Source organism: Populus euphratica, unplaced genomic scaffold (assembly GCF_000495115.2).
Source record: "Populus euphratica unplaced genomic scaffold, PopEup_1.0 scaffold30.1, whole genome shotgun sequence".
NCBI lineage: Eukaryota > Viridiplantae > Streptophyta > Magnoliopsida > Malpighiales > Salicaceae > Populus > Populus euphratica.
In genome coordinates, this window is record NW_011499869.1 from 593950 (window position 1) to 617582 (window position 23633).

A 23633-nucleotide genomic window follows, 5' to 3' on the forward strand; every position below is an offset into this window, starting at 1 on the left:
TTGATCTTCGATGTGATACAAGTTGAATGGAAGAGGTCCGAAAAGGTGGCGATGATAATCAATGTACAAATAGAAGTCCACTTGTAATTGACTATATACATTCAAAACAAAAGGAGCATCTTCTGTCCGAATGGAAGATGCAATGACACAATGAGGTTGTAAGATTCCATAAATCATAAACCAAAAAGATTAAACCAATTTTTGTTCTCGTCGTTTTTCTTTAAAATGCTCGACAACCTCTCTTTGTTGCCTTGTGCTCCTCTTCTGCCAAAAACTAGCTCCTACAATTCAGCGCAGGCATCTTAACCTATCTATCTTCTTGATCAATCAGAGACATGGATGCAGGATTTCTTTGTCAAACTAGAAGTCCTGTTCCATCCCTGCCGCGACAGAAGCGTGCTTGCAAGCTCAAACATCGCTCTCCTGTTCTTGCCGTTCTAACAAGAACACCAGATACTAATATGACTGGAGAGGAAAGGAAGGCTTCGCATCCTACTGATATGTTATTAGCAGGACTTACGAAAAAGACTACTGTCTATAACGATAGCTGGTTTGCTAAGCTAGCTATAAACTATCTATCGCAGCGATTTCAAGATGCAACAGGTTTAGTTAATTTCTTTTGACTATTAATATGGGCTTTTCTTCATTTCATTTTCGAGGAAAGAAAATCAGATCACGAAAACATATGCAGGGATGAGAAACAGCAAGAGAGATTATGAGAGCTTGACACAGACAGCTAGAGATACATGGCGGAAATTCAATCCAACTCAACAACATGAGCTTGTGCTTCAATCTCTTAATAGAGCCATCCCCGCAACGATATCGACCTTGGCAAGTTCGATACGTTTTTTTCTTGTTTATTTTCTGTTCTTGTCGTTTTTACTACCGATGTATAAAACTATTGATCAGGTTTCATGCATACATATATAGAGAGAACTGCATGGGAACTCCTAGGCCTCTCATCTCTATATCGTTGAGAACAAATGAGTTCAGATTATCAGTTTCGATCCCAGAAATAATGCAAGTTGAGTAGTAAACCTATGTGTGTATGAAATAAAGCATTCTGACTGCATCTTTTAGAAGCTGTTACTGCAAATGCCAACACCATCTGAAACAACATGCCTTAGTGGCAAAAGATGCATCATCATCATCATCATCATCTTCTTCTTCTTCCTCTTCCTCTTCTTTATTTATTTTATCAATAGGAGATAATATTTCCTCTCATTCCTTCCATCCTTGATGCAAAGTTGATTTGGACATGTTTGAGACAGAGACACATGAATCACTACAAGGAAGACCTTCTAGATATTAACGAACCATTAATTATTTTATCTACCAATCTCTGTCACGTGAGGTATAATTCCTAAATTCCTTATAGTATGCTCCGATATTATAATAAATAAGTGTTGTTGTTTTGATTTGTGGCAGGCAAAGATGATGCTACCACAGTGCACGTTTACAAGAGAATATTTTGCTGCCTTCACAACCTTGTTCTTTGTTTGGCTAGTCGGACCCTGCGAGGTAGTGAAATTCCATTTACATGATTTGTTGTTTTTGATGGATTTACATGGACATTACACCAAAAATAAAAATCTTCATTTTTTTCCTTAAGAAAAAAAAGAAAATATAGTGGTGGAGCATCCTTTTCCTTTTCTTCCCCCTCTGGCCTCAGATCCTTTGCCATGGGAAAAAACATGCCAGTACCAGAAGAAAGTCATCAAGAGATAATTTGTCATGGCAGCTTGAAAAATCGAGAATTGAGCCTGAAAAAGGAAGAAGTTGCTGATCCAATACTAACGTGTGCCTTCAACCATTAATATTTTTTACTCAAATTTGTTTTCCCTCATGCTCTGCCCCTTTTTTTTTAACCTAAATTTGTCTTAGTTAATAGCATTCTGTATTAAATTGTGAGTTATACACTAATGAGAGTGATTTTATCAATTTTACAAAACAAGGTGCGGGAATCCGACTTCAATGGAAGAAAAGAAAAGAATGTAGTTCACATAAAAAAGTGCAGGTAAATATTATCTTCTCTGTAATTTCAACCTAGACGAAATTCATAGTCATAATTTTAGCCTTTAGGGGTCCCCTACCATCTCATATATGTTGACACTTTCTTTCCTAAATCAATCTGCTTTGTTGCTTCAAGTCTCTCCCTTCTCCATTACCATCATGGCCATCACAATGGAAATTATCAAATCATCATTGAAGTTTTTATTGCTCTTGGTATTTTAGCCATAAAATCTACACCTTGCAGGTTTTTAGAGGAGACAGACTGTATTGGGATGTGTACTAATCTATGCAAGGTTCCAAGTCAAACATTTATCAAGCACTCCTTTGGAATGCCAGTTAACATGGTTCCAAGTAAGTATTCTCCTTCAGCAACTGCATGCATGGCCGGCCAAACAGGCATAGGAACCAAAATTTTGTATGTATGTATCATAAGATACTGCGTTTGAAAATCTTAAAAAGAACAGACACAGAATAATTCATAAAAAGTCAATATTCTCAAATTTTATTTTGCACTGCAAAGAACGTATAATGTGTATAGTTGAAAATAATAGGAGGCTTAAACAATGTGCTAGCCATCCCTTTATATTTATATTGTGTAGAGTTGAAAATAATAGGAGGCTTAAAGAATGTGCTTGCCATCTTGATCGTTATTTGCTTGATTTCTCAGAGATAGTAGTACCAAACTTTACAAGATAAGCACTAGTCAATTTACAATCATCAATACTATCAACACAATCAATATTAATAAAACCATGAAAGGAGAAACATGAACTACGAGTGATATATAAACCATAAGGAGTAGTGACCTATGATGTAGAGGTGTTAGGGGAAGCCAAAGACGTTGATAGATTTATTGTTTTGGGCTGTTAGGGATAAAGAACCATAGGATGGTATCGAGGTGCTGGAATAGTAAAGGAAGGATCTGAACTTGAAGTTTGCTTAATTGGATAGTTGGACAAATCAATAACCAAGTCCAAAACATGAGTTGATGAAGTTGATGCGGTAGAAGATGTTGAACCAGACATGGAACCAGATTGGGTAACAACATTAGAGGAGGTTGAAATCAATGTCACTGAAGGGGTAGAACTTGAAGAATATCAATAAATAAAGATGCATGTGGTGATATACGAGCAGGGTTGGAAGGCACGATCGAAGGGTCAGTTGAGGGAGGTATCATGGGTAATGAGTTGGATTTAGGTATTGAGAAAGTAGTTAGAGAAGGCAGGTGTGTAGTGGAGTTTGGTAAAGGTTAATTGAAGGCATAGGAAAATTAGCTACCTGGACATAGTTATCAAATGAAAAACCATGTCCACGAAATCTTTCATGACGAGAAATGTGAGTTCTTTGAGATAACATGTCAAGACAACGATGATCCAAATTAGAGGAGGTATAGCTTAGAAATACACATGAAGTGAAATAAAAATCTAACTAATAAGTATTATATAAATTAAAAAAAAATAATAAAAATACTTAAAAGTACACAAAAAACTATCATCATAAGTAAAGTAAAACATACATTCAAAAAAATTTATTTTACAATATAATAGTAGATATACAATTAATAAGATATATAAAAGTTTCAAATATATAATTTTAAAATTATAAAAATATTTTAAACTAACTAACAAAATAAAAATAAATTTGATTGTATCTCGATGATGACATTCAACAATGTCATTTTTTTTATTTATGAGTGTGTGGAAAAATTTATTAGTGATGAACACTAATAGCCTAAAAAAAATATGTAATTTTTTGTATTTATAACCATAGTTTGTTTGGATAAATTTAATTTTATGAGAAAATTATCTTTAAATTTGAGCTTGAAAGTGATGAAAAAAAACATGTTATCTTTAAGACAACTTTTGAACATATAACAATAATTTTTTAATTCCAAGGAACATATAAAACATTAGACAAAATAAAGGTTTTTTAAGTGTAATTTAGTATGAATAGTATAATAGATGATAAGTCATTTAGTATCACTGATATACAGTTATCATTACAAAGATAAGGTTATGAACCCGTCATGCTCGCAATATCAGAAGTGACATGTTAATTCACACTTGTGTCTATAAAGCAAAGCAATTAACTAACAGAGATTCCTGTGGAAATATTGCTAAGAGCTAGGTTGGCATTATCTTGTAACCTGTGATTATGGAGTTGGGAACATTGCTGAGCCGACTAATCAAAAGTATAGCTAAGTTGGCACCTAACATATCATTTACTAGACCACTGATTTGATGAAAGGGAATAATTTCCTTGCTGTTAATTCTGTTGTTACCAAATACTATTGTTAGGACCGTTATTCCTACGACAAAAGGTAGTGTCACTATTAAAATTTATATTGATGTTGCGCCAGCCACCACGAAAACAACCCCTACCGTGATAGAATTGTAGCTGCTGCTATGAGAATCAGAGGACTGTCCATGAGAGGAGGAAAACTAACCCTGGGCAACAAAAACCGAGGGGGGCTGAGCTGGTGTAGGCAGCAACACGGTAATAATAGAGCTTTCTATGGATTGAAGTAAACTTTTATGAAAAAACCCATGAGTGAAGAGATAACTATGGAGGTCAGTGTAGGAAAGAGGGCTAGTCTCGGTGGGTAAACTAGTCACAAAGTCCTTAAATTCATCATGAAGTTTGCGAAACACATATAAGTTGAAATCCTTTAGCGAAATAGGCCTTCCAGTAGCTGCCAATTCATCAAGTAAGGACTTCTCTTTCTGCAAATAAAATAGTGACAAAATCATCACCTTGACGGATTTCTTGGAAAGTGTCATGAAATTGTATAATTCTAGAGTTCGACGGAGAGGTAATAACTTGTTTAAAAGTAGAACTACATGAATTCTGACACTTAATGACAAGGTGCATCACATCCATGGAAAGAGAAGAGAGAAGGGCACTTAAAAATAAGTTGTTTCTAAAATAGAAAAGATGGATTGATCTGAAAGGGTGAACCATTGATAGTGGCAAGTCAAGAAGAGGGACGCGAAATGAGCTATCAACAAAGTGAAATACTCTATGACTTCATTTGTATTTACCAATAAAGATAATTATTAGTGTTTGAGAGCTTCAGAAAAATTACCTGTTGAGTGTTTAATAGAGGCATGTGAGACAAGAATTAGTGGTGACAGCGATAAGAGTTGAAAGCAGAGAACCACTAGCTTATTTACCAAACAAAAAGGAAGACAATGCTAATGTAATTACCTCGGGGAAGGAAGAGAGAATCGAATTAGGGATAACAATGGTGATGGGAGCTGCGTTGATGTGATTTTGTGTTAGATCTATTAGGAAAAAAGAAAAATGTTAAGATGCAAGGTTCTTGTACCAAATTAAAAATAATATAACAATAAAAGGCTTCAAAAATGTGTTAGCTATCTTTTTTTTTTTGATTTATGTGGGGTATCCGGGCCAGCTTGTGCGTATCACGACTAATCCCTACGGCCCATTGAATACCCTGCAAACCCAGTAAACATGTAAGGCACCGCGGGGGTGACAGGTGCGCATGCCAGGGCTCGAACCCAAGTGCAGTGAAAGAAGACAAACCCCTTCCACCACTAGGCCAATCTTTTTTTATTTATACAAGTAGGGTAGCATACAATAGTAAGATTATAGAGCACTACACAAGATTAAACCTATACACTATACATGGTAAGTAAAATTACTATAATATACATAGTATAATTTAGCACTTTCTATAACATGCAGAACATTGAAATAGAACAGTTTCCAAAAGAGAAACGATCCTTCCCGATTTTACGCCTATAGCATTAATTGAAAAGCAACAAAAGAAAAAGGGATATGCTTCCAGGAGTAACAGTACCTGCACTAGAGAACGTGGAGGCCATGCTCATCATGTCAAAGAAGGGCCCCGAGTATAACCACTAAGGGTGCAAAAATGCAACTAGATCCATCCAATCTAAGGTGAAAATTCCATCACAGGGATGACTACTGCTCCTATAAATTGCATTATGCAAATCCAGTCAAAGATACCTGAATTCGTGAACGTTAATTAGAAATATACGATTCCATGATTAGTGCCATCAAGGCGACAATGTTCAATGCAAGACACTAATATTCATCTGTTCCCGAAACAAGCACATCATTCTAAACCTACCCCATGTAGGATCACAACAAGCACCCAAGTTGAACGTTCTTTACATTCCCACGTGCCAATCATTAGCTTGGCACAGGGGCCACCATTGTTAATTATAATTTTGCAATCAACACATGATGACTTAAAATATAGAGCATCAGTCTGCTGCAGCTAAGATGCTAACGGTGTGCTATCTGATTTTCGCAGATTTTGAAGATATGAGCTGTGAGATGATATATGGCCAGGAACCTCCTGCGATAACTGAAGATCCAGCATTCAAGCAGCCATGTTATAAACTATGTAATGATCCAAACCACCCTCGCATAAGCATATGCTCATGCATCCTTAATTAATTCCAATGTATGTTTTGGCTTATATAACGCCTCTAAGTATAACATCCAATCAGCAGACAGGCCATACGTAGATCAAAAGATCATTTACGTGTTCTAAATGGACAGTCTACTAGGACAATAACATCAAAGTTCAGAATATAAAATGGGAATTTCGTTTCTCACTCACAAAATTCTTGTGTATATGATTTGCAGGCAAAGAAAACCGAAAGCACAGCATGCAATGCTCGAGCTAACATGACGGCGCAAGTTGTGAAGGAAGCAGGAAGGCATTTTACCACAAGAACCTTTTTATTCTGACAACTAATTGAGAGATATTTCTTTCATACTGTTTATTCAATTCAGAAGTTCATGACCACTTGTCATAAGTCACAATGTTGTGATGATTTTTTTACTTATTTGACAAACCACTTAAGGAATAAGAAAGAACTTGTTCAGCACTGGTAAAAAATAGGCAATATTGTTGAGTTGCATGGAGATTAGTGTGTGCCTCTTTATTCTAATCCCTTTTTAATGGTGTATCTACTGCAGTTTTCCTCCGTTTCTTCAAGAATTTTCATGCAGTCATTGGAGGTCTACAAATGTTAGCCTATAGGGTAATTCAGATTTCACAGTGCTATGGTTGTAAATAATAAATAAATAAATACGACTATCGACCATTCATTTTGCTAAGCTGATGTGTAACTTACCTTAATGAAAAGGTCTAACTAATTTGTTCAAGCGCCGCTTTTTTTGGGGCCAGTTTATGATAGATGTCATAGGGACCATGTACTCAAGCCCAGGATGCTTTTAGCAGGAATTGACATTTCATGATTCCAAGATCATTCCATAGCCTTTTGGTTTCTGAAGAGAAGGTCAGTGAGGAATGCCAGAGCCATAGCTCTAACAAGTAATTGAAATGTTGTGATGTTAATGTGGAAGGAACATCTGTGGATTTTGGATGAAAACCACTAATAACGGTCACACATATTCGAGACAAGAAATATTTGAAAAATTGAAGAGATAGTAGCATATCATGATTACTTCAGACATGGGTTTTATGATTAATGCTTGCATCATTCGCTAAACATGAAAGGTCATTCAAAATCCAAAAGTTATTATCATCAACTCTCCTTGTCCCCTTTCATTCAGATGAAATCATCACAATGACCACCATTTAAATGAAGCCAAACAATGGTCACAGTTTAGACTAGAAAGATCCTTGGACAGAATGAGAAAATGTAAAAACATTGTTCCTTTCCTCGAAGCAAATACCGTTTATCCTGTAGCCCTAAAAGGAACTAGTGTGACGCTTCTGAAAATCGCGGTATTTGGTGAGGCTTGATTAGGGAGATGCAACTCTCTTAAATTTGCTCGTAGCGAAGGCAATTAGCCCTTTTATTACGAGAAGTGCTTTGATTGAGGATTTATTGTAGGGTTTAGAATCAACAGGGTGGACCAAGATTGTCGCCCACCTTTTATATGCTGTCTATTGTCCAAACTAGGATTTTTCTGCTGTATTTTCTGTCTTGTTGGGAGAGTGACCGACTAATGCAACCCATTATACCAAAACAAAATCAGCTGAAAGTGAAACCCTTCATGATAATCTCTTTTCAAGTGTTCAAATGTGAAACTCGGTGGAGTTACAAGGCATACGGGGGGCAGCCTCCAAAGAGGTATCATTTCATTCTACAAGGCTATGTTTGGATCTCAATCATAGGTGTTAAAAAACATGTTGTTTTTTATTTTTTAAAATAAATATAAATGATGAGATTTAAATTCATGATTCTTTAATTATTAAATTTTAATATCATATTAAAAAATTATCTTAACTCAACAATTAATTTAATTTGTTAAGTAAAATTTTAATACATAATTTATATTATTTTTTAATAATAATGATGGAGGAGTACGAATACCTTGATGATGTTGACAGTAATAAGAACTTAATCATCATGCTTATTCTATCGAAACTTGACAAACATAGTGATGTTTGGGCCTGCGATAAACAATGTTGAGGGACTGTGTGGAGGAGGGGAGGATTTGGAGCATAATTGGATTGAGCAATGTTAATGGATGCGATTGCAACAATACCATGCAATGCATGGATTAGGGCTCTGGCTTCTTCTAGTTCTGCCAATTTATTCTTAAGTTCTATGTGGTGGATATGACGTCACAAGAATATTACGAGTTTTGGCGACTTTTATGGTGGTGATGATGGCTTATCAGGAACATTCACATTATGGCTGTTGATTGCATTTCGGCGTGGAAGAGTACTAAGGCTGGCACCTCATATCCTTTAGAGTGCTCTTGGCAGCGTCATGCAGAGGACTTTGATAAGTTAGACGTGGATGGAATTAGTTCACAGGTGATCCAGGGAGAGCTGGATTTGGTGATCTTATATATTCGTACTCCAGCAGGTTCATTTGTTGTGGGGTTTACTAGATTTATAGGCACTGAAGGTAATCTTTCGCCTGAATTAGTGGCCTTGAAGTATGGTCTTTTGTTAATTAGCTTGGGAGAGGCTATGGATTTTGCGCATCTCTTACTCTAAAATGCTATTCCTCTGGTTTCTGACGGCAGCAGCAGGAGTTTTTTAAGTTTAGAGCCCTTGCAGTGAAGATATTTGATAGCCTGGGAGGTGAAACTTCATCATACCTGTAAAAAAGCCAATGCAAGGGAGGATTTTATGGTTAAATATACAGCTAAGCTAAGGATGTTTCAAAAAAAACCTCCAAAAAAAATAATAGACTCGATTGAGGTTTGAACTTTAAGCTTTTTTTACTTGTAAAAAAATTATATATTATCTGTTTAATTGTTATTCTTAGCTTCCAACAACCCCAGAAAAGTTTAGTATCGTCTCCATATCTTGTAAACCTAAACAAGGCTGCCAACAACAACAATAATAAAAAAACTAAAAACCCATTAAATTCAAGCAAAGCACATAAGTTTCACTTTTTTCCAGCAATATTTCGGGACATCGGTGCTGCAGGATTCCCACCTTTAGCATTCAAACCCCCAAGAAATGTCCTTGTTGGTGAATTCCACAGAGCGTTGTACAGCATGATTGCACTCAATATTTTGTTTGATTGATTTCACCTGTATCAACTAAGTATAATTGATTGATTGATTTGTCTTTTCTTGTGGAGAGCCTTTTCATGCCAGGGAACAATTACATGCCACATCATAAAAATATTCAAGATTATATCATAGATTAAAATGGCATAACTTTCCATAATTTTGCTCTTTAACACCTTATAATAAAATAATAAACCACGGTTTCTGTAAATAAAGCTAAACGCTGAGTTGCTTCACAAAAAGAATCACTGTATAAATAAATAAAAAACGATGATCAGCCAAAAAAAGTGTAGGGGAAATGGTTGAGGTACGGTGCAGTGCAGAATGATGACAAAGAGAGCTCAAAAAAATGCCCATAACGTTGGTTGGGGAGAAAATGCCATGGCTCTCTTTAAGATAAAGCTTAATTGTGGGCTTGAGCTGGCCCCATCATAACATTACAGCAACTTGAAGTGTGGGCTTCACACAGGCTTGGTTCCCCGTTGTAGAGTGTGGGCCGGGCCTGTTTGCTAATGGGTAAATGTCATGGATCAAGTAGAGAAATTACAAGGTCCAATACTCCGTTTGAGAAGTTGAGTTTGTATACTTCAAGAACTTCGTATTCTTTACTATGAATAATTATGCGAAAGAATATCTTTGTTTTTTTTTTTTTATAAAAAAAAAAGAAGGCATGGGTGAGTTAAAAACCATCTCCAATTCCAATTGGCAAAAACATGACGTACTGTGAGTCTTCTTGACACGAGGGAGGGGAAGTTAAAAGTTGAAGAGGGATTGTCAGAACGGAAAGAGTATAATTGATAGCCACTAACCGAGACATCATGCTCATTTATTACGGTAATAATTTTTTTCACTGCTGTGAATCTTTAGCTTTAAGAATGTTTAGTAAGTGCAGTTCTTGAGAAAATTGCAAGCTGTAAAAGAGAAAATAAACTATAGAAAGCTCAGATTAACCTCGTCGGTTGATTCAAGACTGAACAGATTACCTCGTAACAGATGTCGTAATGTACCGCCCAGAAAGACAGTGAAAGCCCATGGCAGTGAGATGTGTCCCATGCCACCACCCACCATTTAACTCTCGCAACATGTAAATGGACAGGCTAGTACTCTACAAGGATGAGAAGGACCTCATATTTACCCTGTTTAGAAGTGAAAGAGAAAATTGGTGTGCCCTAAAAGCAAATTAAGAGGGACCGGCCAACTGGAAGAAATGGGCCACAAGACCTGTAATGGAAAAGTGAAATGAAATAAGGAATCAAGGCTCCCGCTGTGCGCTGAGGTAGCTATCACTTTGTAACCCCACTCCATTTGTATCTTTGCTTTCGTTGTCCTGTGCACACATCACACATTGGCAGTTTAGCCAAAGAAATAAAAGGGAAGAACAATGTCATAAAAAGCAAAAATATACGAAACCCAAGTAGGGCTATATGGATGGGAAGTGGGAACCATTCTGATAAACAAAGTACTTCGACCATGCGATACACATAATAATAATTCATCGAGATAGAGCAGTGCCCATAACAATGTCCTGCCAGAACATTTTGCATCAAATGGGTAGAGGGTGTGATGACGGGCATGAAAAAGGGACCGGCCACAACCCCTTTCATTTAACCACAGCTTCAAACTAGGCGACAGAACGAGTCCTACAGGAGTGGCCCATGAGGTTCTTTCTTCCTTTCTTTGCCATCATCATCATTTTTATTTTTTTTCAACGAAAAGTTTGTTAGAATGCTGCTAACACAGAACGAACAGGACCATGAATGTCTCAGAGCCTAGCGAACAAATAATTACTGGAAAGAGGTGACGAGAACATGTTTTTCAGGACCTTCGATAAACTTAAAAGTAGCAGCACATGGTATGCTTGCTTTAGCTGCAATGTTGTAAGACGGGAAACGGAAGTGCTACGCATAAAGAAAACCCTAGGTACCTTTAATTTGGTTAATGCATTGGCCATTAAGCAGCTTTCTACGGGTACTTTTTGAAGACAATATTTAAATTCCATGAGTCTACCCAAGTCTTCAACTTCTCCATCTCCTAGTTTAGTTCTTGTAATATCTGCAACACGAAAGGATTGATAGTGGGTCCTATTTTACTTGTTGGCATATGATAATATTCTCCCCGTTTTCCCCTACAAGCCATAAAGGGGCTCCTGCTCAAGATGATCTATTATAGATGAACTGGCTGAAAATGGACGCATATCAAATCAAACATTTACAAGCGCCAACCAAATCCATTAAGATTACAGACACACAAATAATAGCCTTGCAGACTCGCAAACAATAGAAGCATTTAAATATCTTGTAGCTATAGTCACCAGCATGTGCAGAGACAGGTAGCTATCGCAGCTCCGAGCAAAAGATATCGAAGATACTAGAGGGGTGTGATTTTAATATACTTTTAATTTTTAACATAATATTTATTTAAAAGTATATTAAAATAATATTTTTAAAATTTTAAAAAATTATTTTAAATATTAGTATTTTAAAATGATCTAAAAACATCAAGAAATATTAATTTAAAATAAATAATACATTAAAAAATTTAATTTTTTTTGCAATATCTTTAAATCATAAAAATAAACAGAATTCTAGTAAATTCATGTCTCAAACTAAATCCATATATTTATCAATTTCACTTAAAATCGATGTTAAACAGAACTCACATTGGTTTTGCTATAATAAAAATATGACACTTGATATTTTTTTTTTATTATCTTTTTATGTTTTTTTTTTATTTTAAATCTAAATATTTAAAGTGATTATATATAGCCTTAAAAATACTACTTAAACTAAGACTTTTATTCTTATCTAACTAAGGTGAAAGTAGTCATTAGTTAACTTCTAGTAATGATAAAACTCTAATATATAATAATTTTAATATTATAGAGTTCTAACAATATTTTTATAAACTTTAAATTCTATGAATCTAAATCTTAGTTGATATTGAACTCCTTCTCGAAAGCAATTATCATTATTCTTTCACCTTTTTCTTCTCTTCATGACATCCTGTCTCAATAATGTTGTTATGGTTCATATTCCATAATTATCAAATATTGATTTTTTTGACATTGACAAAGGTAGTTTCATCATTATGTTTAACATTAATTGCATTCTTCTAGACCATATTTGTATTTCCAAATCTTTGGATACATAGCTTTTCCAAATGAAATTGACTTTTAGGGTTGCACTTCTTTAATTTTTTGTAACTTATCTATAATACTATCAACTAAACCTTTCAATTCTGCCTCTTTAGAATCATAAAGATCTGAAATCTTTCTGTTGAAGCTTTGACCCTTACAATAACTAGCCATTAAATTTTCTTTCTCTTTACCACAACATTTCTTCTACACAAAAACTTCTTTCTTATTAAGACATAGAGCATGAGATCTATAAAGTAGAGGAAAGTCCTTAGTCGCTAAAACTCTTCTTCTAAAAAAATAACTTTTCTAAACAAAACTTTTAATCGAAACAACAACATCCATCTTTGTAGATGACTATTCTAGCTCTCCATCCTACTTTTGTTCTTGTATATTGTTTGAACAATTCTTTAAAGACATTGAAGATTCAAAATTATCTTCATCATCAAGATCAAACTCATTGATACTTTCTTCTATATAATATAATGAGACATTTTCATTATATATAGATATTTTTGTGATAGATGCTCCAACTAATTCAGGCTTATCAAAATCAATAAACTCTTTTTCATCTACTTCAATGTCCTTTTCTTTGTACGGAACAAAAGATTTTTTTAACTTTATACTTGTAATTAGACCTTCTCTTTCCAAGGATCAATAAAAGAGAAATTTAGTTATTGATCTAGCTTCTTATCATGATTAAAATCAATAATCTTAGTCATAATCAAAATCTTGGTATACTTTAACATTATATGGACCAAACAAGAAATAATAGTCCGTTGATATTAATTATGCTACAAACATCAAAGTTTCCTTCATATCTAGAACATGATTAACTTCTTGAATATGAACATTATCAAAGTTATAATGAGGTGTGCTTGTTGTCTTACCAATATAGGTTATTAGTAATCTTAAATTGTTAGTTGTTACTACTACAGGACTTCCTTTATACTTTATCAGATGTTGTAGCCTTTACTTATCATTATTCATATGATTAGAACACTAGGAATAAAAAATTCAATTACTCTCATAATTGGTTTGATCTTTAATTGTCATTGTCAATACTAGTTCTTCCTTTTCTATGGAAAATGATGTATCAACATCTCATTCATCTCTACTTTTCTGAACTTGAAATAGCTACAAGCTTTCTTCATGTGACCACTTTTTCATAATTATGACATTAGCCTTCAAATCTTTTGTTAAACTCCTCCTCGATGAAAACTTCCCATACTTTAAAATTTCCTATACTTCAATAATTCTACTTTTTATTACCATTCTTATTAGATTCATCGTCAATGTGCAAATTTTGGTTCTATCTTTGCGAGTACACCACCGCTTACTCCTACCATTGTTAGTGTGGAGTGCTTCCTTATCACCCTTCAATGAGATTCTTGCTATTATGGCTAAATTTCTAAACTCATGGTTAAGCAGGTCATTCTTGTACTGTAGCAACATAACTTTGATATTAGATTTTTAAACAATGAATGATTTTTTTTTGCCCTTATTTCACCAATAGTTTATCCAGGTTTTATTTGAAAATCTTACAACATGTTGATTTCAACATGTTAAAGTACTAAGTAATCACCATGTCTAGTTGTGTCTGGCGTCATTCTTCTTTGAGAAGATACAAGCAAGGGTGTCTCATGCTTCTTTTGGCGTTGAAGCATCCCAAATGTGTTCCAACATATCATCTTCAATCATGGTTTTAAAGAAAAACATTGCTTTACTGGCTTTAATCTTCTACTTGTGTAGGCCTCTATTCATATCTTCGGTTGGTTGTGTTTCCTCATTGTCGTTGTCTACTTCTTACAAATCTTGGCCTTGCATGTGAGACATCATGCATATTGACCATGTAGTGTAATTCTGATTGTTAAGATTCTTGATCCCTTCAACAATTTGAAGATCTCTCATCATTGCTGCAAGCTGTGAAAGAATTCTTCTTTAACTGTGACTTGAAGCTGTGTTACTGCTGGCATGAACATGCTGAGCTGCAACTGGATTGTTTGAAATATGTTGTTGTCGTGATCTGTTTTCTTGCTACTGTTGGAGAGTGATTTGCTAATACAATGCTGCTATCGTGTTTGTTGATCTGCTGTTGTGATGGAAGCCAACCGTTATGTGAAAGATCTGGTATTTCAGGTGTTGGCTGCTGGTGGGAGGACTGTTACAAACTACTGCCCGCGTTGGAGAGGCCTGATTGCTACAGCCTCCAGGTTGTTACTGTTGGTCTTCTTCTTCCAAGAAACAAACTGTTATTATATTTGTTTTCTTCATCACGTAAACTACAGCTATGTCTTTTGTCGTCAAATACGTTGGTGCTTTGCATGTCCTCTCCTTTTTCCTGCTGCTGTGTGTGTTTTGGGGAGATCTGCCAAAGACAATGCTGCTTTGCGTATGCCTTTTCTTCTTCCTAACCTATTGGTCCTCCCTCCCTTTCAAACTATAGAACATGATACCGATTGTTGAACAAAACTCACATTGATTTTGCTCAGCAGCTAACACCTTTTTTTTTTAATCTGAATGTTTAAAGTGGTTATATATAGTCTTACAAGTACTATTTAAACTAATTTTTTTATCCTTATCTAATTAAAGTTTATCTTAATCTATATAACATGAAAACTAATTTAATATTGTAGATTTCTAACAACTCGTGGATTACCCTTGACAGTAGATCATATCTCAGTCGTTCATCACATCATTTTTTTCCTTTATGGTTACTTGCTGATATCACTGAGACTTTAGGGGCAGAACCCTACCTGCTGCACCTTGCGTTTAAAAGAAGAAGGTACGAATAAAGCGTGATGCACATAAAAGTTACTCCTGTAATTTTAGCAGGAATTTCCTGTTGTAGAAAGAATTGTCCTGGCTTGTCCTGACCTGCGCCTTTTATTTTTCGCTCTCCTATGGTAAATCCATTTCCAAGCCAACCAGTACTTATTTTTCCAAGAGATTCTCCTTACATCATGATCCAAAGAAGGGACTATCTAACAGTCAAAACACATGCAAGCCTCTCTTGAAAACTTGAGCTCACGGTTGTGGTGGACAGGATAACTGTGATGACCACCAACACCCTCTCCTCTCTAGCTTGAAGAGTCACGGAGATTTAACACTTTCGACCATATAATTTTCAGAGTAGCAGATGCAATGATGGTTCATTGCTTGTTAGCGGACTAAACTCTCTTTTAGTGGGAAAATAATTGAGCTTTCCATGCACTTTATAACTTCCCAATATTTTAAAAGATCAAACCTCATGTGCGCTTGAAAGCTTACACATACAACTAGTTTAACGTTTTCATTCGTGGTTCCCTCCCCTCTTTACAGACTAAATGCAAAAGTGAACATTAGATATGCTGGTTTTCTGGTGAATTAAACTAAACATTCCCCACCACATTGTTAAATCCTCCCTTGCAAAAAACAAAAACCAAAAAAAGAAGCGAAAAAACGAACGAAAAAGGCGATGGCTGCTTTATTTTTTTGTTCGTTTGTTTTCAGAATACCAATTTCCTTCGAGGCAAGGGGTCTCCTTGATTGCATTTTCCCTTCCGGCCAAAAGCAGCGAGATCTCGGATGGTTTCGCCAATTAAATCCTTGAATACCAGTCTCTCAATATCTAAAACAGCTTCAGACATCTCAACTGGGCAATCTCCCCATCCACTAATGGTATCACCTGCCAGGTCCTTTCTAAGCACTCCACAGATCACTTCAAACAAGTCATCTGATGCGTCCCTCTGCCGAATTCTTTGAAATTCTGACCAGATTTGTTGCAATGAAATTGGTCCACTCTCAGGATTCGTCCAACTAATGGCCTTCCAAGGAGGCAAATGTCTCCTGCGATTCATAATTTCCGTGATTGTGTCAAAAACAAGCTTTCTTTGGAGTGTTGACACTTTGGAAGTGTCCTTCCCTTTAAGATATTGCTGCTTCTCTAGCAGCAGGAATATATCGGAGTCCTCAGGCAAATAATTCGAAGCTCGGAGGATGTCAGAAATGTACATAAGGTCAGAGTCATCGGAATTTGACTCAGCTGTTGAGATTGTTGTGCTCCAAATATCATCCTCTATCTCTACTTCTTCTAATTGATCTGACCAAAAAATACATAAATAAATAAAAAATCATAAGCCATGAACGTCCAAAGTTATGATAAATTGGCAAGACAAGAACATTATTCATAGGCAGCGCTGTGTCAATTAAAATGTTCCTTTACTTGTAAGTTTTAAAACAAAGGAAACACTGTCTACGTCAGTACAGACCATGACAGTAACAAAGGCTTAATAGAACTGACAGAGAAAGCAAACGATCATAAAAACAAAGATATGCCAGCTCCAAGAAGCCAGCTCATCTCTAGGAAGCCAAGGCAGTAACATTGTGGGCATTATTAAAAGTAAGCAAGACAGGCATCAAGCATTCTAATTTGTTATGGAACCCTTCAATGCTCACCTGTCTGTCAGCTCAGGGAAGCGTATTCTTTTCTAAGCGGATAAATTATAGAAGAAAAAAGAGTACGGAGATCTAGGGTTTTTCTCTCTTTTATAAAGTAATTTCACAGCAGTGCCTGTTTTGAGGCTAAATTTAAAGCTCCTTATTCATCCCAGTTACTCTGTATTTAACGGTCATAAATAAGGACTCCACAAGATACGCAGTCGTTTTCACAAATCCGATTATCATCATCACTCGAGGCACTAAAATCTCTCCACGTGACTGTACAACCGGAGCTCCTCTGCCTTTTTACTCGAACCACCATCGCCTGCCTTTAGGTTGCTAAAGCTAGTAGCATAGTTTACCATGTTACTGAGTTGTAGCTAAGCAGCGACCACTTAAGCCAACCCCCATAATCTATTAGATTCGATACCCCATATTTTAGGCACATTATTAGCCACTGACACGGTAAGTTGTTGATGCATTTTACTTGACAGCCATGGAAAGGGAGGACCGCTATTCTAACTACAAGTACGTCTAGATATCTATTGGCCTCAAGTTTCAGGCCTAAATTAGAGAATCAGAAACTACGTCATAAATCTATTTAAGTCAATCTGTAAAAATCTAAGCTTTCAGAGAATCTCTGGAATTTCTCGAACCGAGCAAATATTAAAACAGAGTGGCAGAAACAGGGAAGCTCTTACCTTTGAAATCAACGGTCCGTTTCATTACAGGTGAAGGAGAAGATTCCTCCTTGTAAAAGGACGAGTCGAGCACTGATACCGGACTAGGTTGCAACTCGCTGGCAGTTATCTCCGCTATGCTGTGGAGCAGCTTATCGCACCTCTCTAATAGATTTCTCCCTTCGTTATAATCCTCTAATTTCGACCTCTGCAGTCCCAAAATATTAATGTAATTAATTTAACACCAACTAACCAACAGATTACTTACAATGAGACTAAATAAATCCCTTAATTAATAAAATAAATACTGAAAATTCACCTCCATATCAGCGTGAGAAGAGGTGCTGACACTACTCTCGGAGAAAGTGGACAAGTCATCGTATGCAGAGACAAACGATTTGTCATCCTTGCGATATATCTCAACCGCTGGTTTTCTTCTAAGTGCCCGAGTTGTCGTCTGATCTAACCCAGTTTTTCTCGAAATGATTTTAGGAGATTGAACCGGAGACACTCTTCTTTGCTCGACCGTATCATTGCTAACTCTCTTCTGCGTTTCAACGCTCAAAGGTCTCCTCATACTGGGACTTCTACTGCCACTCTCGTTTCCCATTGGCGAACTCAAATTCCTACCTCTGACTTGCCCCCTTGCATTCTTTTCGATCTCTGGACGCTCGCGCCTGGGACTTATTGCCGGCAATGTCTCAGCATAGTTTGGATCTCGATGTACACCAGATCTTGGTCTAAAATTTGAAAGAGGCGAGTCGTTGATGATTCTTCCAGCTGGCATGTTCATTGAGGCTAGTAATTTTGCTGGCTTCATTAGGACGATCGGAGATTCTTCGTAAATGAAGTTTCTTTGATTAATTTGATTTGCTGGCTTGTTGGAATGTAGAAGGCCTTTGAGTTGCAGAGCTTCAAGGATATGCTTGAGGGTTTCGAGGTCTTTCGATGGCTCATCGATTCCTCTCATTCTCAGCCTCTTCTCAATCTCACCATATATAGAAACTGTCTGTTTTGGCTCGGGAAAGAAATCAGCTGAATCAAAGAAGCTCCTCCTCTGTCCAATCCCTCTGTGTTGAGCTCTAGCTGGTTCAGCTCTCGCATTCCGCACCACATCGTACGCTTTTGGGTCTACTGTTCTGCCATTTAGTTTCTGATCTTTAGCTCCTTTGCTAGAAACATTGCTTTGTTTGTTTTGCTGCTGTGTTTGCTTTAACTGAAAATTGACTCCATCAATGAATCGATACTGAAACAGCTCTCTGGAGGCTCTGGACTCCGAAGCAGATCTTCTCAGTTCAGGTTTCTTCACCTGTTCAGGATCCACGTCGTGCAATGGCTCAAGCCCCATGAGCCTCGCAATTACACTTGGTGATCGGCGTTGCTTGTCATTGTAGTCTGCTTGCTCTACGTTGTTTTCGCAACCATTGACCGACAAAATCGCAGCATTGGTACGGATCTCTCTCGGTTTAAGGCTTCCTTTCGCATCAAAAGTTGCTCTGCTATCGAGAGACAGTCTTGGAGCTTCTTTGCAGGATCTCCAGGATGATTTCGTGCCGTCTTTCAATTCAAATACAGAAGGAGTAAGATGCGATTTTGATTGAATCTCAACCGGTATTGGAGACTCCGGTGCCGCCGGCGACCGGATCTCCGTTACCGGAGATTGCTGAAACCTGTCTGGAGAAGGCATTGTTCTTGTTTGCTGCGATTTCTCCAATTCTCTTGATATCGCTGGTGATCCCATTGACTTCTCTGACTTCGGAGTAGAATCAACACCCTGAAAGTTCCCACAGATAATGACACACTAGCGTTAAACAAAAAGACATAAACCGAGCAAAGAACACATACTGGTCAGAGAGTAGACTATAACTGACCATAGATGAAGGGAGACGTCTGGTGGCATAGAGGCGTTTTCCAGTGATAATCTGGTGACGATCAAAGATCTGTAGGAACCCTGCCATGCAACCCATTTGCTTCTCTATGTGCTTCTCCATGTTCTGCTCTTGCACTATTCCCATCATTTTGTTTTTCCTATCTTTATATACAACTTCTAGATTCTCCGTCAACACGCTCGCTATCGATATGGAAAGTCTTTGTTTCTTTCTCTTCGGAAAATACTTCACTCTCCAGACTTCATTTCTCACTCACTCAAAATCCCTTTCTCTCCCTTTCCTGCGTGTCTTTCTCTCTGTGACTGCGCCTACATCAGCGTCTCCCGCTTTTCTGGTCATTTAAAGGGTGGGCAAAGTTAAAGGCAAGTGGGGGGGTCAGGCGAAATGACGAGTTTTACCCTTTATCTACTACAAAAGCCTAATCAGTCTTTACTCTTTAGCAGTTTGGGCCTGATCAGGAAATGCCACTTGGTTTCTCCAAGAAGGGCAGGGCTAGAAATAAGTGTTCCCATTTGTAACGCACACATTGAGCTCGTGGGCTCGACGTGTCAGATGCCTCATTTTCTTGAGCTTCGTGGGTTTGAATGACGACTTAGATTGACGCCCCTTTTCCCTAAACTACCCCCGATTAGTTTGCTCGTTCAAGTTTTTCTAAAATTACCGTGGTTTTTTTAAAAAAATTAATTGATACATGTATGTATGATGTTAGGTAAATAACAGTTATTATAAAGAGAGTTTAAGATGTAGCATGAAATTGGAAATTACTGTGCTGGGTTGATCTGTCGGTCTATATCAATTTTGGGAACGTTTGACCTATCACCGATGGGGTGCACGTGTATTGTAACCACGCCAAGAGAAGTGTACTGGTAATATTAACGCGAGTCACGATAGAGTAGAGAGTCGATAAATAAGGGGTTTTTTAAATATATAATATTGGTCAAATTACGTGCAGTGTAATTAATTTTCACATCTATTAAACATTATGTAAATCCAATATACTAAATATTTTATAAATTCAATAAATAAATAAGACACAACAGAGATAATAAATATACACACTAAGACTTGAACCTAAAATACATAAACAAGAAAAACCTACCAAAACCATTAAATTACAAGACTCTCTATACTAAATAAAAGGGTTTTACTTATCTGGATTGGTTTTTGGGTTGTGAAATTTACGTCGGAAGAAATAGGAGTGACAGATTAATGGATGTTAGCCCATATAATTTTAATTGATATTTTTTTAATTTTAAAAAATAATTAATTAAATTTTAATTGAGTTATAAGTTCACTAAAAAGTTATAAGTTCAAATTTTTAAGGTCCTCCTTCCTTGCATAAAATATTTTATGGATAATCCCATTAAATATTTCACAAGTGAAATATATTTAATGTTTACCTTAAAAAATATTTTTATATAAAATATATTACTTATAAGTATTTTTTAATAGTAGCGGTCATAGAAGAAAGATAATAATAATGAAACAATAATGATAGTAAAAAAAATTATTATAATAATAATTACATAACAGTGATAATAATTGTAACAAGATGATAATAATAATAATAACAAACAGTATTAATAATAATGAAATAAGATATGTAGTCACATGATAATGATAATTATAATAAAAAAAGTAATACGAGTAAATCACAGTGTTAATAAAAAAAATGACAGGGCTAATGAGATGGCAATGAATATGATAATAAGAAATACTAGTGATAATAATTAAAAATAATATATAATTGTTATGGCGATAAAGAGATGATGAGAGTATTGAAAATATTTTAGAGTAAATAAATTAAATTTAAGAATTGATTGTGGAATATTTTATATTAAATAAATTATTTTATAATAAATAAACACAAAAAAAATATCTAAAAAAGATTAAAAAATTAAAAAAATACTTTTCTATAAAATACATCATACTAAACATACACTTGTATTTTCTAAACCAACCCGTGGAGTTGCGGCGCCCGCTGCGATACACACTCATACGTCTCCCCAAGCGGGACAGTTCATTGCTCACCAACACCAGACACTATTCCAGTTCACTGTCACCAAAAGTTGACTGTCCAGCTAAAAGAGTCCTCCACGTGGCATATCACCTTGGTTACACCTTGGCAGAAATACCCCAAAACTGGCGATGCTCGTGTACAGTTTGAGAGAATCAAGGTGCAGCAGTGCTGTCATAGCAATGAAACACAGCCCGCCACGTAATATTTGCAGGTAAAGCCGGCTTCCCGTCTTTGTTTTTATGTTGGAAAAAAATATTTTTTGAGTTTTTTAAATTAATTTTTTAAATATGATAATATTAAAAATAAATTTTAAAAAATAAAAAAAATTATTTTCATATATATATTTTAAAATAAAAAATATTTTAAAAAGTAATAATAATTAAAATCTTAATTTTAAAGTAAAAAATATTTTAAAAATTAATAATAATTAAAATCTTAATAATTTATCTGCCATCATAAAATATATGATCTTATCATTGCTCAATTATCCATTATTAATTTTATCAGTAAATGATATATTTTTTAAGTTTTTATTTTAATATTGATTGTTAATTATAATAAACACTGGAAATACTACAAGAAGATGTGATAAAAAATATATTCAAGCAATACAATTTTAAAAACATATATTATTTATTAGATTACAAGAGTAATAATAATAAAATCTAATAATATATATGAATTATTAGATAAAAAAAGTTACTGTTCTAAGATCATAATCACAATCAAATATCACATCTTTTTATTCTTTTTATTTTTCGAGGGCATATACCTGGATGTCCTGTATATATCCATTTAAATACCAACCTGGTCGGCGTCAAGAGATTCCAGAATCCAATTCACGGAACAATAATCAATTGACTGACCACGCAAGAATGGATTTACATCCTCTAACATACATCTAATTACATGCATCTTCGTTTGTTAAGTGCCAGATAACATGCGATGAGCCGAGGAGCTTATCTAATTATTGACAAAAAAATAATCTGCATTTAATTTATATACTCCGCTGGATCCATGCCATACAAATCTAATTATCGAAGACAAAAAATGGTGTTAAAGTTATAATTATCTGTAGACAAACAAATAATAATAATAATAATTGTGTACACTGACATCTCGATACAGAAGGGCGTCCTGTACAGTAAAGCCGAGGAGCTTTGACATCTCGATCTCCAAGATCTACGTAAAACAGTAACATGTCTCGGATTTAGATTATCTGGAATGTGGCGGTAGCTTCAATTGGCAAGTTCCTGGCCAAGCTTAATCCAATAAGCTAGACCAGTCCAGTTTTGCCGCAACTCCATGTATTTTCGTTGAAAGATCTCGAATTTGCGAGTTTAATCATATGATTTAGCTCCTCAAAAAAATAGAATTTAGCAGTGTGTCCGCAATTAAAAAAAATAAATACATGTGAGATATTACGGTGCTCTAACAGCAAGTTTCTCAATTTGAGGACCCAAGCAGTCAAATCCAAGACCGATGAGCAAATGATAAAAAATGGGTTGCAGGTTATTTCTTCTTTTGCCCGGTGCTTGAACTGTAAACTTCGAGTCACATGGTATTGCTAGACTGATCCCTCGGAAATAGCTCTACTGAGCTCCAAAACGGGCATCTAGGTTGGTTGAGGCTACTGATACTGAGTCTCGTGCATAAATTTCAACAGCTGTAACAAGAAAGTAGTAAATTGGCTGGGAAGTTGATTACTACTGTATATGCCAAGCAGGGCCCCTTGAGTTTCACTGTGATTTTGCTTTTTTGACATGGATTTATGATAGAGGTGGGGTTTCAATCTGGAAAATCGAGGGTCAGGGCTGTCACCCCATATTCTCGATTGTCTATGGAACGAATAGCCATGGCTTTGTGGGTTCCTGCATGTGAGTTTCTCTCGGTGTACAACTATCTATATAAGTTCTGCCTAAAATCTCTTTCAGTGTCTTGTTTATGATTCAATAGCCACTGTATATCATAAAAGA

General features: G+C 35.8%; 2 protein-coding genes and 1 long non-coding RNA gene across 3 annotated transcripts; 2 read left to right on the forward strand and 1 right to left on the reverse strand.

Moving 5' to 3' along the window:
- Positions 1-335: 335 nt before the first annotated feature.
- On the forward strand, positions 336-6740 carry LOC105126970 (beta-carotene isomerase D27, chloroplastic-like). The gene is made up of 7 exons (XM_011028030.1): positions 336-603; positions 692-831; positions 1429-1521; positions 1956-2017; positions 2258-2364; positions 6317-6409; positions 6655-6740. Exons 1-7 carry the CDS (start codon positions 336-338, stop codon positions 6693-6695), a joined length of 804 nt encoding a protein of 267 aa, XP_011026332.1. The 3' UTR covers positions 6696-6740.
- Positions 6741-15629: 8889 nt separating this feature from the next.
- LOC105126794 (uncharacterized) lies at positions 15630-16055 on the forward strand. The gene is made up of 2 exons (XR_842488.1): positions 15630-15803; positions 15920-16055. It is a non-coding gene; the product is annotated as an uncharacterized LOC105126794 (long non-coding RNA).
- LOC105126793 (protein LONGIFOLIA 1-like) lies at positions 15998-19960 on the reverse strand. The gene is made up of 4 exons (XM_011027776.1): positions 19620-19960; positions 18068-19522; positions 17770-17956; positions 15998-16730 (listed from the first exon to the last, which is right to left on the reverse strand). The coding sequence occupies exons 1-4, from the start codon at positions 19764-19766 to the stop codon at positions 16138-16140; spliced, it is 2382 nt and encodes a 793-aa protein (XP_011026078.1). The 5' UTR covers positions 19767-19960; the 3' UTR covers positions 15998-16137.
- Positions 19961-23633: the final 3673 nt, after the last annotated feature.